General features: G+C 42.0%; 1 protein-coding gene across 6 annotated transcripts in view; it reads left to right on the top strand.

Annotated features, from left to right (window-relative positions):
* Positions 1-17,909, top strand: part of CASP8 (caspase 8) — a 28,799-nt gene that overhangs the window by 5,171 nt on the left and 5,719 nt on the right. For 3 of the 6 annotated variants that reach the window (XM_060152339.1, XM_060152333.1, XM_060152335.1), the window contains 6 exons: positions 5,384-5,718; positions 9,219-9,324; positions 10,184-10,322; positions 10,433-10,477; positions 16,096-16,181; positions 17,760-17,901. In XM_060152339.1, coding sequence (XP_060008322.1) covers positions 5,417-5,718; positions 9,219-9,324; positions 10,184-10,322; positions 10,433-10,477; positions 16,096-16,181; positions 17,760-17,901 — 820 coding nt within the window. In that variant the 5' untranslated portion in view covers positions 5,384-5,416. Of the gene's footprint in view, positions 1-3,742; positions 3,995-4,311; positions 4,483-5,383; positions 5,719-9,218; positions 9,325-10,183; positions 10,323-10,432; positions 10,478-16,095; positions 16,182-17,759; positions 17,902-17,909 lie in introns of all 6 variants that reach the window. The other 3 variants (XM_060152336.1, XM_060152338.1, XM_060152337.1) reach the window with 2 other exon arrangements.

Genomic DNA, 17,909 nt, shown 5'->3' with positions numbered 1-17,909 from the left:
ACACTTACATCTGTTAACCCAACCTCTGACTACATCTCCGCCCCAACCCCCTCCCCCTCGGCAACCACAGGTCTGTTTCTGTTTCAGATAGATTCATTTATGTCATATTTTAGATTCCACATATAAGTGATATCGTATGGTATTTTTCGTCCTCTTTCTGACTTACTTCACTTAGTATGATAATCTCTAGTTGCATCCATGTTGCTGCAAATGGCGTTATTTCATTCTTTTTTATAGCTGAGTAATATTTCATTGTATATATGTACCACATCTTCTTTATCCATTTCTCTGTCAATGGATATTTAGGTTGCTTCCATGTCTTGGCTATTGTGAATAGTGCTGCTATGAACATAGGGGTGCAGGTATCTCTTTGGATTAGAGTTTTGTCTAGATATATGTCCAGGAGTGGGATTGCTGGATCATATAGTAATTCTATTTTTAGTTTTCTGAGGAACCTCCATACTGTTTTCCATAGTGACTTTACCAACTTACATTTCCACCAACAGTGTAGGAGGGTGCCCTTTTCTTCACACTCTTTCCAGCATTTGTTATTTGTAGAGTTTTTAATGATGGCCATTCTGATCAGTGTGAGGTGATACCTCACTGTAGTTTTTATTTGCATCTCTCTAATAATTAACGATGTTGAGCATCTTTTCAAATGTGACTATTGGCCATTTGTCTTTCTTCTTTGGAGAAACGTCTCTTTGGGTCTTCTGCCTATTTTTTGATTTGGTTGTTTTTTTGTTGTTGATTTTATGAGCTGTTTATATATTCTGGAAATTAAGCCCTTGTCAGTTGCATCATTTGCAAATATTTTCTCCCATTCTGTAGGTTGTCTTTTCATTTCGTTTTTGGTTTCCTTTGCTGTGCAAAAGCTTGTAAGTTTGATTAGGTCCCATTTGTTAATTTTTGTTTTTATTTCTATTGCCTTGGGAGACTGACCTAAGAAAATATTGGTATGATTTACATCAGAGAATGTTTTGATTAGGCATTTTATCTTTGGATGATAGAATTATAGGTAATTTTTATTCTCCTTTTTATCTTTCCTGTATTTTCTAAAAGGAATACAATAAGCATTGTTATCATTAGAAAGAAAATAATTGCAGAGGGGAAAAAAAGGAGATTCTGCTTTCATTTGATTCTTTGGTTGATTTTATTCTGTAAAATGATATTTTAGCAATGGTTAGAACTTATTGGAAGATTTAAGGACACTGGACCTAATGGTTTTAAACAGGGCTGGACCCAGTTCTGATCCTTTCCAGTTTCATATACTGGAATAAAAATAGTTATTTAAATAGAGATTTTAATTTAAGTACATGTATATTTAGGGTAATAAAATCGTAAAGATTTACACAGTGCAAAGAGTATAGAATGTAAAGCAAGTCTCTTCCTGTCCACCCCCCAGACTTCTAGCTCCTCTCCTCTCAGGCAACCACTGAAGCAGCTTCCTGTGTATTTTCTTCAAAGATCTGTGAATACAAAATCTAGGCACTTTATGAGTTTGGTATGTCTCTTTCCAGAATTTCCTTATCTTTTATTTTCTGCTTTAATATATATGTCTGTAATCACTGAAAATCTAATTATGTTGTTTGAGTTATTTCTAAAAAGTAGATGTATGATTTTGGTTATATTGCAACTTGCTATTTTCACTGTCATAATAACATATCTTGAATATCTATCCATTTTAATTTCAGAAGTTGGAGTGCATTTTCTTAACTGCTGCATAATATTCTGTAGGATGACTATGCTTTAGTTAATTTAGCCATTCCTTTATTGGAGGACATTTGGGATGTTTCTGGTTGTTCAGGTTTATATATCGGTCTGTGGTGAGACTCCATGTACAAACCCTGTTGAGCACGTGTGTGCCTATGGAGTGTGATTTAAGGAATGAACTTGCTAGTTTGTTCCCTTGAATGTCTAGAGGTTTTGTTTGTTGAACTTTGAACGTATGCTTTTAGGTGCAGCCCAAATATTTAAGGTATCTTTCCTATATAAAAGTATTTTCATGATAATTGATTGCTTTTGCAGTGAATAATCTAGGCTCTGCAGCCTTTGTGAATCCAGTGTAAAACAAGATGTATCTTTCTAAGACACTGTCCCTCCAGTTTCCTAATCAAGAAAACTTGTCTAAACAATAATGTCAGCTCTAGATTAAAAGGGAGAAAAAAAGTTTTGCCCATAATTCCAGTTCTAAGAAGGAAATAATCAGAGGTGTGCACAGGATATATGAAAACACCTCTCAGTGAAATATTATTTTTAATAGTAAAGGAACAGAAAATTGCTTAAAATGAATTTTGATATCTCCACATGCTGGAAATCAAGAAATATTAAAAATATGCCAAAGAAGAATATTTATGGTAAGGGTAAATGTTCATTCTAAATATTAAGTGGGTATAAAAAAAATACAGATGTACACGCTTGGATGTGCAACCTGATTCTAATTTTTATATAAATGTGTATTTGTGTGTATGTGATGTATGATAATGATAACCATGTTATAATTTATTGCATTTTCAATTTTTACTGGAAAAAAAACCACCCCAGTGTTCTGTAATCAGGATTGGGGGGAAGTAATCAGGATTGTTTTTTTAAAAAAATACTGTTTTATTTTATTTTAATTAATTAATTAATTATTTTTATTTTTTGCTGCATTGGGTCTTCGTTGCTGTGCATGGGCTTTCTCTAGTTGCAGCGAGTGAGGGCTACTCTTTGTTGCGGTGCGAGGGCTTCTCATTGTGGTGGCTTCTCTTGTTACAGAGCACGGGCTCTAGGTGCACGGGCTTCAGTAGTTGTGGCACGAGGGCTCAGTAGTTGTGGCTTATGGGCTCTAGAGTGCAGGTTCAGTAGTTGTGGTGCATGGGCTTAGTTGCTCTGCAGCATGTGATATCTTCCCGGACCAGGGCTCGAACCCGTGTCCCCTGTGTTGGCAGGCAGATTCTTAACTTCTGTGTCACCAGGGAAGTCCCAGGAAAGGTGTTTTTAAAAAGAAAAACTAAAAGCTTCAAAGTCTTTTGGGCCACTTTTAAAAAATATTAAAGTTTACCATAATGTTTGTATTTTAACATCAGAGATACAAAATACACAGGTCCTGGTTCACGCCATCACCCCTCAAGTGATAGTCAGGATTTGTGGTTTCATCCGAGAATGTCAGTGAATGCAGGGAGCTTAAAAATTTAGGAGACTTGGGGCTTCCCTGGTGGCGCAGTGGTTGAGAGTCCACATGCCGATGCAGGGGACACGGGTTCATGCCCCGGTCCGGGAGGATCCCACATGCCGTGAAGTGGCTGGGCCCGTGAGCCATGGCCACTGAGCCTGCGCGTCCGGAGCCTGTGCTCCATAACAGGAGAGGCCACAACAGTGAGAGGCCCGCGTACCGCAAAAAAAAAAAAAAAAAAAAAAATTTAGGAGCCTTGTTTCAGGGAGGAAAGAGGTCCAAACAGGTTAAGGTTATTTGAGTAGAAAGTGCCCAGGGGCACAGAGTCTGTGGGAGCAAGCAAATGATGAAGCTGGACGAGAAGTTAAAGGTTTTCTAGTTCAGGGTTTGCAGATGGTAGCCCTGAAGTAAGGGAGCATCTGAGTAAGCCTTCAAGGAAGAGTTCTTCAACGTTGAAGAGGTGGAAAATCACTGCTTCCAGATGAATTTTCCAGGGAGGAAGTGGGAAAACCAGGAGGGTAAGAGAAGTGTTCAGGTCACATGCCCGGTGGTGTCCGGCCCCACAGCCAATGTCTTTCCTTCTTTCAGGTGAACTCGTCTTTGTTTGTTAGTTGCTGGTCGTTACTCTAAAAGCACGATAGGTGTTGTATACTCACAACACTTCAGGAGATATTGCTCTTTTGATCCCACCTTACCGAGGAGGAATCTCACCCTTGTAGGCTGTGAGCTGCCCAGGCCTGGGCCAGTGCCCCAGCTGGGTTCTGGTCCAAGTTCTTTCGGACCCCGCAGCCCCAGACTCTGAACCACCACACTGCCTGCCTCTCCGACAGTCAGCTGCAGGTGAGATTCCTGGCTTTGACAGTGGCCCTGTAGCCCGCCCTGGGGATCCAGGTCCCAGTTTCGTTCCTATGATGTACCCGATACAAACCCTGCTCCAAGGGCTCCTGTACCATGAACATGGGCCTATCAGAGCAGGGGAGGTGAGGGAGAAATTGGCCAAGGTGACTCAAGGGGCTCGAGAAACCCCAGACCTGGGGCTGCTTGTGTGAAGGTTGTCTGGGGTTTCCTGAAACACTGCCCTCTCTTTTTTTTTTTTTTTTTTTTTTTGCGGTACGCGGGCCTCTCACTGTTGTGGCCTCTCCCGTTATGGAGCACAGGCTCCGGATGCGCAGGCTCAGCGGCCATGGCTCACGGGCCCAGCCGCTCCGCGGCATGTGGGATCTTCGCAGACCGGGGCACGAACCCGTGTCCCCTGCATCCGCAGGCGGACTCTCAACCACTGCGCCACCAGGGAAGCCCCCCTCTTTTTTTTTTACCTGCTCAAACATGTAAGTATGTGAAAATACCCCATAATCTGATTTAGAGACTGTTTGTGTTGAAAGGCTGACCGAGTTCTCTTGGTTCCGTTTCCAGTCTTGGGGTCTTGACCAGCTGTGGGTGCCTGTCCTGAGGCCCTTGGGGGAGAGCACTGCATCATGTCCTCCTGCCACCATTGTTTCCATTAGACCACATGACTTCTCCCACCTCCAACCCTTCCAATCTGTCCTCCACACTTTATTTTATTTTTTTAATTTAATTTTTATTTTATATTGGAGTAGTTTCTGGTGTGAAGCAAAGTGATTCAGTTATACATCTACATATGTCCCCCACACTTTAAATGTTAATCCCTAATTGGATGACGTCACGCTCATGTTTACAATCCTTTCTTGGTTTCCCATTATATCCAGGAGAGAGCCTGACCCCCTTGACCCATCATATGAGGCCCTTTATAACAGTTCCCGGCCACAGCTCCATCCCTTTGTCTCACCACTCCCTCTCCCAGACCCTTCATGGTTACTTTATTGAGCTCCCTTTGCCTGCCTGAACTGACTTGAACATTCTTGCCTCCAACTTTTGCATAAATTATTTCCTTCAAAAATTGTCCTTCACCATCTCCTCCCCAGAGGTGAATTCCCTCCAGGAAGCCCTTCTCCCAGGCTGAGTTAAGGCTCTTTCCTCTATATTTCTACTGTGCCCTGGTCACAGCTCTCTGACCACTGACTAGTTTGTAAATCTACCTTCCAAAAACAGTAAGCTACTTGAGAGTGGGAACCTGTTTGTTCGTTTTCTTGCCTGTATCCACAGCATAATGTCTGGCATATAGTAGATGTAATAGCATTTGATGAAGGAACAAATCAGTAAGTGGTAGTTTTCTTCCTCATCTGAACATAACATTGTATTTTAACCTAGGTAACAACTACATTCTCCTAACGCTTGATCAGCATGAATTTCAACAGATGTCTGTATAATATTGGGGAACAGCTGGGCAGTGAAGACCTGGCTGCCCTCAAGTTCCTGAGCCTGGACTACATTCCACATAGGAAGCAGGAACCCATCAAGGATGCCTTGGTGCTATTCCAGAGGCTCCAGGAAAAGAGAATGTTGGAGGAAAGCAACCTGTCCTTCTTGAAGGAGCTGCTTTTCCGAATGAATAGACTGGATCTGCTCACCTACCTGGACACCAGTGTGGAGGAGATGGAGAGGGAGCTTCAGATGCCGGGCAGGGCCCAGATCTCTGCCTATAGGTGGGGAGAACCTCCATGGTGTGGAGCTGGGACGTGTGGGTTGAACGGGCACATCTTTATGGGCAGGGCTGATGCTGTTTGTAGGTTGTCAGTATGGTGTGACTTTGGAGCCTTTGGGAAGATGTCCCACCACAGTCAGATTAAGAAATTTAGAGACTTTATGTAGAATTCAGAGAAAAATATGCTAAAACCATAAAATAAAATTTTCTTTCCAAGGTGAAACATTACCTATAGGTATGCCAAAATCCAAATAGACACTTTTTAAACGTTCTAACTCTCTCTCTCTCTGTTACGTATCTGTTATCTTGATGCCTCTGCCTCTGATGCCCATACCATGCACTTCTTTGCCTATTATTGAATAAAGCATCGCTACTTCCCACCTGAGACGCCCTCCCACCTACTTTTGGATGACTATGAAATTCTCAGTAGGGTTTTAGGCTTGTATTCCATACCTTAAGACTTTTGTTACCAAGTTCTTAAGTGAGCTGTGTGTTGCCAGTCATTCTGGATTGGCCAGGCCAGACCCCCGCAATGAGTGCTTTTTTTTTTTTAGGGTATAAGATAACCATTTTTAATCTATGCCTGGCCATCTGGAAACCCCCATTGTAATAACCGACCATTGTAAGGTTAAACAGCTTCCACAGTTTTACTTCATAAGCCATCCTGTAACGCTCAATGACTGCTTAATCCCTGTGACCCCAGATGCTGTCAGAACAGCAGTGGCTTGGGCTGTCTGTCCTGCCAAAGGCTTAACACAGTAGAGAAGTTAATTCCTTATAGTTCTGGAGGCTAGAGGCTAAAATTGAGGTGTCAACAGGATTGATTCCTTTTTAGAGGCTCTGAGGGAGAATCTGTTTCATGATCCTCTCCTAGCTTCAGGTAGTTGCAGGCAGTCCTTGGTGTTCCTTGTCTTACGGATGCATCACTTCAATCTCTGCCTCTTTCTTCACCTTGTCTTCTCTGCTGTGTATCTGTGTCTTAATTTCTCTCTTCTTTTAAAGACACCAACCATTGGATTAGGGCCACCCTAATCTAGTATGATCTTATCTTGGCAAGATTACATCCACAAAGACCCTTTTCCCAAGTAAAGTCACTTTTACACGTTCCAAGTGGATGTGAATTTGGAAGGAGAGTGGGGAAGGATACTATTCAATACTGGGTAACTTTGGTTCAATAGAATTGTGAAGTCCTTGTAATGAATTTTTTTTCATTAAGGGATCAATTAATCGTAAAAACAACAGCCCCATAATTAGGAAAGCTAGAGGGCCTCATCTTGTGTCCCCTGTCTTGGTCTTTTGAAGGTTGCACTCCTGCCATGTGAGCAAAGCCAAGGCAACTTCCAGTGCAGACAATGACGTGGGCCTCTCTGTTGGAGGGTTATGAGTGTCTAACAAGGGCAGGATCTGTCTGTTAAAATCTTCAACATGTTAACTTGGGAACAAAAGGGTCAGCACAAGTAAAATCTCCTGCTTGTTCATCATTGTTGAATATCAAGTAAGAAAAAAAAATGCTAGTGTGGCCACTTCCCATTTATAAGATATTTAAAATTTCAAATTATCATTGCTACCTATAAAATTAGTACCTTATAAACTATCCAGATTTATTTCTGGACAATGATGGTACAAGAAAGCCAGTAGGTTTCAGTAATGAGGAATGTAGAAGGGCAAAATACCTTGTGATAAAGTTAAAAGGGGAGGTAGCTTTTGATTGGACCCAATCTTGGTCAAACTGAGACAGTTTTAGAGAAATACTTCTAGGGTAGAGATTCCATGAGAAGAAGGATGAAGCAGGTGATAATACTGAGTAACTTCTGTTTCTACACTACAGTTGATCATTGAACAACATGGGGGTTAGGGATGTGGACCCTCTGCACAAAAATCCACTTATAACTTACAGTCGATCCTCCATATCTTAGGTTCCACATTTGTGGGTTCGACCAACCGCAGACTGTGTAGTACTGTATTATGTATTTATTTATTTTTGCGGTACACGGGCCTCTCACTGTTGTGGCCTCTCCCGTTGTGGAGCACAGTCTCCGGACGCGCAGGCTTAGTGGCCATGGCTCACGGACCCAGCCACTCCGCAGCATGTGGGATCTTCCCGGATTGGGGCACGAACCCGTGTCCCCTGCATCGGCAGGTGGACTCTCAACCACTGCGCCACCAGGGAAGCCCTGTATTACGTATTTATTGAAAAAAATCTGTACATAAGTGGACCCGCGCACTTCAAACCTGTGTTGCTCAAGGGTCAACCATGTTTTTATTTTTAGAATTTTAATTTTCTAATTTACTTTTGAAGTTAACATGTTTTTGTATTAAAGTTATTTTCCTTTGCACCATCATAGTAAAAGGTTTGCCGACTTATAAAACTTTCCTTTGTTCATTCAACAAGCATATCGCAAGAGCCTATCATAATTTAGGAAATAATAATGCCTGTCATGTTTGAACACTTAGTGTGTTGCCAAAGGTTGGTTTAAGTGCTTCAGGTAAACTTATTCATGTAATCCTCAACACCTCCCAGAGGGGTAAATAGAGTATTATCTACAATCTACAGATGAGGGGGAAAGATTGTGTAACATGTCTAAAGCCACACAGCTCATGGATGGTGGATCCAAGGTTCCAACACCAGGAGTCTGGGTCCCCTGCACTTAAGCACTATATCTCATGACCCTCTAGGCTTATGGAAACCAAAAGGGCACTGATCCCATTCTCAGGGAACTTGGACAGCTTCATAAACAGACAGTTATGTGTGTTACTCTTCTGGCGATGCACAGGCAGGAACAGCGGGGTGAATACAGCCTTGAGGACAGTCAGGCAGTGCTTGAGCTGTTAGTGGATGAGTGGTTGTCTGCAGACGGACAAGGGGATAGGGGTGGGAGGAGGCCCAGCATAACAGGGTGAGGGGCAGGGCAGCTGGGTGTGTTTGGAGAGGAGATGGGGGGACAGCAGTAAGGAGCATCCAGAGATGAGGAGACAGGCTGGGCTCAGTTCACAAAAACCTGTACTCCAGAAGGAGGTGTTTGGCCTTCCTACTGAAGGTAGCGGCTGGGAGAAGCCTGTACTCCAGAAGGAGGTGTTTGGCCTTCCTACTGAAGGTAGCGCCTGGGAGAACATTGACTAGTTTTAATTGAGGAATTCCATCTGATTTGCATTTTGAAAAGCATGATATCCAAAATCAAAGCTTTTTTTCTATTGCAACAAGATCTTGATTTTATAGCGAAGGACAAAGGAAAAACACAATTCATTTAACTGGAATTAACTGAAAGTCAAAGTTGGAGAACTTTAAATTCTGTTAAGAGTGGGATAGTTGGGCATGAGCCATTTGTCTTCAGTGTCACTACACCAGCCTCTTTCCAAAGACTCAACTCATAAATCATGTCATTATCTGGCTTTATTTTAAAGGGAGGCCGTAGGAATCAAGTCCACTGTGACTCGGATGGGAAATCGGTTGGGAAATCATTTAAGAAAATATTTCTAAAGTGTTTCTGTTTCCCACTTCAGGGTCATGCTTTTTCAGATTTCAGAAGATATGACCAAACAGGAATTGAAGGACTTCAAGTTTTTTTTGAGCCAGAAGATCGCCAAATATAAGCTGGATGATGACATGGTAAGACCTGGTGTCTGACAGAGGTTTAGTCCTGAGGGTGAGTCAGCCAGTGGGGATTTCTGAGACTAAAGAGAGCGCTTGTCAGTAAAAGCAACATGAATTCTCACTTTTTAACTGGGGAGAAGAAGAATGCTGTCAGGCATGAGTGCTGTAGATATGATGCCTCTGTATACTGTGAAGTGCTGCTCACATTAATTACCAGGAACAAGGCAGAGTGAGGAGCAAGGGGAGAAGGCTGGTGTGGAGGCACAGGCAATGTGGCGACCTTGCAGAGCCAGGAGAGACGGTGGTGGGCCTGAGATCGTTTCCCCACTTCTGCAGTCTCTGAAACAACCTGGGACCTGGAACTCTGTGTGTGTGTGTGTGTGTGTGTGTGTGTGTGTTGTGATGTAATGTTGTATGTGTGTGTGCTTGTCTGTGTGTGTATGTGTTATGGGGACACTCAGCCTGGAGATGATCAGGTGGCAGAGGCAATGGAGGGTGTGAGGCAGTCCCCAGGGCTGTTGCCATAGGGACCAGGCTGTCACATCTCAGCCATGCACTCAGGCTGCTTCACTGTCTTCACATAAAGGTGTCCACAGACAGTTTCAGCACAGGGCCTGGGCCTGGGGACTAGGTGACATCTGATGTGACTTCTCCTGTGTCTTCTTATTTCTATCTTTCTGGGCCAGAAATCATGAATTGCCTCCCTAATAATCTACTGATTGGCTTTATAAGGCCAGGATGTCCTCTCAGGAGGGTTGGCTTGGGAAGCTAGGGTGGGTGCTTAGTTTGGAGAGAGTGGAAGCAAAACAAAAAGTTAATCTAAAAGCCAATATGGCTCCATCTAATCTTCCAACTTGATTTCTCCTCCCTCTAGACCTTGCTTGATATTTTCATAGAGATGGAGAAGAGGGTCATGCTAGGGGAAAGATACTTGGACACCCTGAAAAGAATCTGTGAGCAAATCAACAAGAGCTTGCTGAAGAAAATCAACGATTATGAAGAACTAAGCAGAGGTATAAATAACCTGAGAGCTGTGGATCAGCAAAATGTAGTCTTAAATGGACAGACTCCTCTATGTCACAGCAGTTTCTAATCAAATATGTGTGTTTCTTTTTAAATTCAGAGCAAGGAATGAGCCTTGGAAGAGGTCCAGATGAATTTTCAAATGGTAATACTTGCAGATATGTTTTCGAGGTTTATTTAGTTAATTTACTTCCTGATAGCCTCATTGCCTCCTCTCCACAACCTTCTACCACATCCGCATTTTGTTTTTAATAGGGGTAGAGTTGTTTTACAATGTTGTGTTAGTTTCAGTGAATTGAAGTAGAGTTCCCCGTGCTATAGAGCAGGTTCTCATTAGTTATCTATTTCCTACCTATTAGTATATATATGTCAGTCCCAATCTCCCAATTCTTTCCACCCCCCGTTTTCCCCCTTGGTGTCCATACGTTTGTTCTCTCTGTCTGTGTCTCTACTTCTGCCTTGCAAACCAATTCATCTGTATCATTTTTTCTAGATTCCACATATGTGTGTTAAATATATGATATTTGTTTTTCTCTTTCTGACTTATTTCACTCTGTATGACAGTCTCTAGGTCCATCCACGTCTCTGCAAATGACCCAATTTCATTCCTTTTTGTAGGCTGAGTAATATTCCATTGTATATATGTACCACTTCTTCTTTACCCATTTGTCTGTTGATGGGCATTGACATTAGTTCCATGACCTGGCTATCGTAAATAGTGCTGCAATGAATATCAAGGTGCATGTGTCTTTTTTTAAAATAAAATTTATTTATTTATTTTTGGCTGTGTTGGGTCTTTGTTGCTGCACATGGGCTTTCTCTAGCTGTGGCGAGTAGGGGCTACTCTTCTATTTCATTTGTTTCTGCTCTAATCTTTATAATTTCTTTCCTTCTACTAATTTTGGGTTTTTTTTTTTTGTTGTTGTTGTTCTTCTTTCTCTAGTTCCTTTAGGTGTAAGGTTAGATTGTTAGATTTGAGATTTCTCTTGTTTCTTGAGGTAGGATTGTATTGCTATAAAGTTCCCTCTTAGAACTGCTTTTGCTGCATCCCATAGGTTTTGGGCCATCGTGTTTTTTTGTCATTTATCTCTAGGTATTTTTTAATTTCCTCTTTGATTTCTTCAGTGATCTCTTGGTTATTTAGTAGCATATTGTTTAGCCTCCATGTGTTTGTGTTTTTTATAGGTTTTTTCCTCTAATTGATTTCTAATTTCATAGCATTGTGATTGGAAAAGATGCTTGATATGATTTCAATTTTCTTAAACTTACCAAGGCTTGATTTGTGACCCAAGATATGATCTATCCTGGAGAATGTTCCATGTGCACTTGAGAAGAAAGTGTAATCTGCTGTTTTCGGATGGAATGTCCTGTAAATATCAATTAAATCTATCTGGTCTATTTTGTCATTTAAAGCTTGTGTTTCCTTATTTATCTTCTGTCTGGATGATCTGTTAAGTGAGGTGTTAAAGTCCCCCACCTTTATTGTGTTACTGTTGATTTCCCCTTTTTATAGCTGTTAGCATTTGCCTTATGTATTGAGGTGCTCCTATCTTGGGTGCATATATATTTATAATTGTTATATCTTCTTCCTGGATTGATCCCTTGATCACTATGTAGTTTCCTTCTTTGTGTCTTGTAACATTCTTTATTTTAAAGTCTATTTTATCTGTTATGAGTATTGCTACCCCAGCTTTCTTTTGATTTCCATTTGCATGGAATATCTTTTTCTATCACTTCACTTTCTGTATGTGTCCCTAAGTCTGAAGTGGGTCTCTAGTAGACAGCATATATACAGGTCTTGTTTTTGTATCCATTCAGCGAGCCTGTGTCTTTTGGTTGGAACATTTAATCCATTCACATTTAAGGTAATTATGAATATGTACGTCCCTATTACCGTTTTCTTAATTGTTTTGAGTTTGTTTTTGTAGGTCTTTTTCTTCTCGTGTTTCCCGCGTAGAGAAGTTCCTTTGGTATTTGTTGTAGAGCTGGTTTTGTTGTACTAAATTCTCTTACATTTTGCTTGTCTGTAAATCTTTTGATTTTTCCATCAATTCTGAATGAGATCCTTGCTGGGTAGAGTAATCTTGGCTGTAGCTTTTTCCCTTTCATCACTTTAAATATATTCGGCCCTTCCCTGTTGCCTGTGGAGTTTCTGCTGAAAAATCAGCTCATAACCTTACAGGGATTCCCTTGTATGTTATTTGTTGCTCTTCCCTTGCTGCTTTTAATATTTTTTCTTTTTTTTTTAAAGATTTTTTATTTATTTATTTATTTTTATTTTTGGCTGTGTTGGCTCTTAGTTGTGGCACACAGGATCTTCATTGAGGCATGCAGAATCTTTCAAAGCAGCGTGCAGATTCTCGTTGTGGTGTGCGGGCTTCTGTGTAGTTGTGGTGTGTGGGTTTTCTCTCTCTAGCTGTAGTGCACAGGCTCCAGGGTGCATGGGCTCTGTAGTTGTGGCATGCAGGTTCCAGAGCACACGGGCTCTGTAATTTGTGGCACACGGGCTCTAGTTGAGGCATGTGAGCTCAGTAGTTGTGGCACATGGGCTTAGTTGCCTTGCGGCATGTGGGATCTTAGTTCCATGACCAAGGATCGAACCCACGTCCCCTGCATTGTAAGGCAGATTCTTTACCACTGGACCACAAGGGAAGTTGCTAATATTTTTTCTTTGTATTTAATTTTTGATAGTTTGATTAGTATGTGTCTTGGTGTGTTTCTCTTTGGGTTTATCTTGTATGGGACTCTCTGTGCTTCCTGGGCTCGATTGACTATTTCCTTTCCCATATTAGGGAAGTTTTCAACTATAATCTCTTCAAATGTTTTCTCAGGCCCTTTCTCTTTCTCTTCTTCTTCTGGGACCCCTATAATTCGAATGTTGGCGCGTTTAATGTTGTCCCAGTGGTCTCTGAGACTGTCCTCAATTCTTTTCATTCTTTTTTGTTTATTCTGCTCTGCAGCAGTTATTTCCACCATTCTATCTTCCAGCTCACTTCTCCATTCTTCTGCCTCAGTTATTCTATTGATTCCTTCTAGAGTATTTTTAATTTCAGTTATTGTGTTGTTCATCGCTGTTTGTTTGCTCTTTAGTTCTTCTAGGTCCTTGTTAAACATTTCTTGTATTCTCTCCATTCTATTGCCAAGATTTTGGATCATCTTTACTATCATTACTCTGAATTCTTTTTCAGGTAGACTTCCTATTTCCTCTTCATTTGTTTGGTCTTGTGGGTTTTTACCTTGCTCCTTCATCTGCAGCATATTTCTCTGTGTTCTCATTTTGTTTAACTTACTGTGTTTGGGGTCTCCTTTCTGCAGGCTGCAGGGTCATAGTTCCTCTTACTTCTGGCATCTGCCCCCAGTGGGTGGGGTTGGTCCAGTGCCTTGTGTAGGCTTCCTGGTGGGGGGACTGGTGCCTGCATTCTGGTGGGTGGAGCTGGATCTTGTTCCTCTGGTGGGCAGGGCCGCCTCCAGTGGTGTGTTTTGGGGTGTCTGTGAGCGTAGTATGACTTTAGTCAGCCTGTCTGACTAAAGGCTGGGGTTTAGACTAATGGGTGGGGTTGCATTCCTGTCTTGCTAGTTGTTTGTTGTGAGGCATCCAGCACTGGAGCTTGCTGGCCCTTGGGTGGAGCTGGGTCTTACTGTTGAGATGGAGACCTCTGGGAGAACTCTCGCTGATTAATATTCCCTGGGGCCAGGAGTTCTCTGGTGGTCCAACATCCTGGACTCAGCTCTCCCACCTCAGAGGCTCAGGCCCAACACCTGGCTGGAGCATCAAGACCCTGCAAGCCACATGGTGTGGAAGAAAAGAAAAAAAAAAAAAGAACAGACAAACAAAACCGCAAGTTGAATGGTAAAAGCAAAACAAAAAACCAATCAAAAGCAGAAAGCAATCTAAAAAAAGGCAAAGAAAGCATAAAACACACAAAAGAGATAAAAAAACATAAGAAAGGTGAAAACAAAAGGAAAAAATACAAAACAACAAAAAAGTAAAAATTGAAAATTATAAAATATAGTTAAAAAGAAGATAAAAACAAAGGAAAAAAGAAAAACAAGGAAAAAACACGATATAATGACAAAGTAAAGTAGAAAGAGGAAAAAAAATAGAGTAAAAAATATATTACAAATAAAAGTATAAAAAGAAAAGAAAAAGTACATAAAAATTAAAAGAATAATAAAAAACAATAGAACAAAGTGAAAAAAATAATAGTAATATTAATATTTTCCTGTGGCCTCACCTGTCAGTGTCCTTGCTCCCACAGTGAAGTGCAGCCAATCCCTCCCTGCCTGCCTGGGAAGTCCTCCAGTACTTCTAGGTGGGTCTCTGGACCTGCTGTGGGCTATGTAGGGCCAGCTCAGACTCTGACCTGGCCCAACTCTGGCGTGTACTTGCCCCCAGAGTCCACAGTTGCCCCCAAAGTCCACAGTTGCCCCCAAAGTCCACAGCCTCAATTGCAGGAACACTCATTGTCTATTCAGATATTCCACAGATGCAGGGTTTACCAGGCTGATTGCAGGGATTTAACCCTCTGCTCCTGTGGCTGCACAGAGAGATTTCCCTTTCTCTTCTTTGGTCCCACTGCCCCTGGAGTTCAACTTTGGTTTTGGTGCCGTCTGTGCATGTGGGCCACCCTCAGGCATCTGTTCCCCACCCAGGCAAGAGGGGGCAAAAGCAGCGGCTGATTAGGGCTCACTTGCTCACTCAGGCTGGGGAGAGGGAGGGCTACAGCAGTCACAATCGTGACCACTTCTCCATCTTTTTTTTTCATTTTGTTTTATTTATTTATTTATTTATTGGAGTATAGTTGTTTTACAATGTTGTGTTAGCTTCTACTGTACAATGAAGTGGAGTTCCCTGTGCTATCTAGCAGGTTCTCATTAGTTTTCTATTTTCTACATATTAGTGTATATATGTCAATCCCAATCTCCCAATTCATCCCACCCCCACTTTCCCTGCTTGGTGTCCATACGTTTGCTCTCTACGTCTAAGTCTCTATTTCTGCCTTGCAAACTGGTTCATCTGTACCATTTTTGTAGATTCCACATATATGCGTTAATATACAATATTTATTTTTCTCTTTCTGACTTACTTCACTCTGTATGCAGATGACATTTGCATGTTAATGGACCTGTTCTCCTAATAGCACTGGCTACTTTTCACCTTCTCTGCACATTGGAAGATATAAAAGGCATTGTCAAAAGACAAAGACCCTGCAGCCCCAGGCCAGCATGTTTGAAATAGGGGCAGAGTTAGTTAGTGATAAGATTTTCCCTTATTCTGTGAACTGCAAGGGTATTATGTTCAAGGTGGTCTGTGAATTTTCTTTTTTATTCTTTATTTTGTTTTTTTAACAAATCCTGACTTTATTTTTTAAAAAATTATTCTATTTATTTTTAAATTAAAAAAATTTTTGGCTGCATTGGGTCTTCTTTTCTGTGCATGGGCTTTCTCTAGTTGCAGCAAGTGGGGGCTACTCTTCGTTGTGGTGTGTGGGCTTCTCACTGTGGTGGCTTCTCTTGTTGCAGAGCATGGGCTCTAGGCATGCGGGCTTCAGTAGTTGTGGCACACAGGCTTAGTTGCTCCACGGCATGTGAGATCTTCTCAGACCAAGACTCGAACCCATGTCCCTTGCATTGGCAGGAGGATCCTTAACCACTTAGCCACCAGGGAAGTCCTGTGAATTTTCATTTTAAAAGGGACTTTATGTTGTCCTGGGTGCTACATCTTTCCTCACCAAAGCACCTTCCCTGCCTGTGTCATTCCAGATGTGTCACAATTGTTCTTAAGTGGGGGCTCCGTTGAAATGCTGGCCATGTCGGACTCTCCAGGAGAAAAGGACAGTGAGTCACAGGTACGGGGAAATTCCCATTCCTTTTCTCCTTTGTGCTGCAGATTCTAGTTATTGTGTTCCTGAGGTTTTTTTTAGCTTCCAGATACAGTTGAGAACTGTAGAAAAAAATTCACAAAAGCACAAGTTTAAAATGTGACTTTTAAACTTTGAATTTTGAAAAGGTTTCCCATGTGTTAAATTTCTATTTTAAAAGCGAAGATGTTGGAATAGTTGGAGGGTAGAGGGGTGGGGAGCCTCCAACCTGATCCTTTCAGCAGCTGCATCAGCCTAAATGGGAGAGGGCTTTGGGAGAAGAGTCAGCAGGATTAGAAAAAGCAAAGTCTTCTTTTAGCTCGGCATTTCAAAACAGTTTCTCCTTTGCGATTAGGGGTAAGCAGCACATGCTAACGATCTAGTTGTCTCTATGATCTCATCCCAATGAGCTGGCCCAAGAATTGCCTTTCTAGATATCACTTCTGTTTCTGTAACTTTCAGCAATTTACCACATTGTGGCTCAGCAGCCCATTCACTCTTCCTTGTGGTGGGAAACAGAGGAAACCCTGTATGCCTAACGTCTAGTGGGAGACTTGAAATTAAGCTTAGGAGAGACCGTTTGTTAGTGGATTCCTGAGCAAGTTACCAGACCTCTCTCAGTCTGAACATCAAGGATTAACTGAAGTCATGTGGCGCTTTGTAAACAGTAAAAGCACTCTGCATGCTTTTATCCCCACCCGTCAGCTAATGACACTGAGTGCAAGAGAGATTCGTTAACTTGTCCAAAGTCTTCAGGTTATTAAGTAGTAGAGCCAGGAATTTGGCCCCCTAGTCTGGGGCCCTTTTCTCCACCTTGAGGAACTGCATGGATTTTCCAATCAATGCTAAATATCTCAGCACTGAAACAACCCCAGGGAAGTCAGGAGGTCACAGGGTCACCTCTGATTGATACTGTCAAGTAGTAGAGTCTGGATACTGTAACCTGTAGCACAGCCAAGACCTGCCTGCCTAGCACATCTGTCTCCTCGAGTCACTTTGGTCCTGAGATCCAGATTAAGTCATCAGCTTGAAAAATCCTGGGACCATGCTATGCTGTGTGATGGGCAGGCCCTCACCTGTTAGCCCAGAAGCATGGATGAGTTGAGCAGAGAGCTGAGGGAATCACAAGGTCTCAAAGGGGCAGCCCAGAGACAGCACCAAGACAGTCATTCATCCAGGAACTCCTGATTGAGCTCTCACAAATTAATAATAATCCTAGTCCCTGGCACAGATGTTCACTGCCTTGAGCAGAAATGAGAATAAATAATACCAGTACAATGTGGTGACAACACTATTAATATAAGTGCAAATGCTCAGGACGCCCAAGTATTGGGACACTGACTTTCCACACTAACTGTGGGGAAGAAGTCTGCGATCCTTGTCGGGGGATGAGTGGAAACTAGTTCCTTAGGGGAGCAGTGCCAAGTTGGGGTGGGGCTATGGAAAGTGCACTTGCATCCCAGTTTGGCTTAGGTGACGCCTAACCTCTTACTAGGGAGTTGTTTGTTCACGTCTCAAGTGTTTGATCCACAGAGTCAGCTCCTGGGCTGGATTTTTGTTTTCCAGACATCGAACACAGTTTACCGAATGAAAAGCAAACCTCGGGGATACTGTTTGATCTTTAACAATTATGATTTTAGCATAGCAAGGAAGGATGTGCCCAAACTTCACAGCATGAAGGATAGGAATGGAACAAACTTGGATGCAGGTACAGTA

The sequence above is a fragment of the Lagenorhynchus albirostris genome, chromosome 6 (assembly GCF_949774975.1).
Source record: "Lagenorhynchus albirostris chromosome 6, mLagAlb1.1, whole genome shotgun sequence".
NCBI lineage: Eukaryota > Metazoa > Chordata > Mammalia > Artiodactyla > Delphinidae > Lagenorhynchus > Lagenorhynchus albirostris.
Note: the sequence above shows the minus strand (reverse complement) of the source record. Positions and strands in the feature narration are given on the sequence as shown.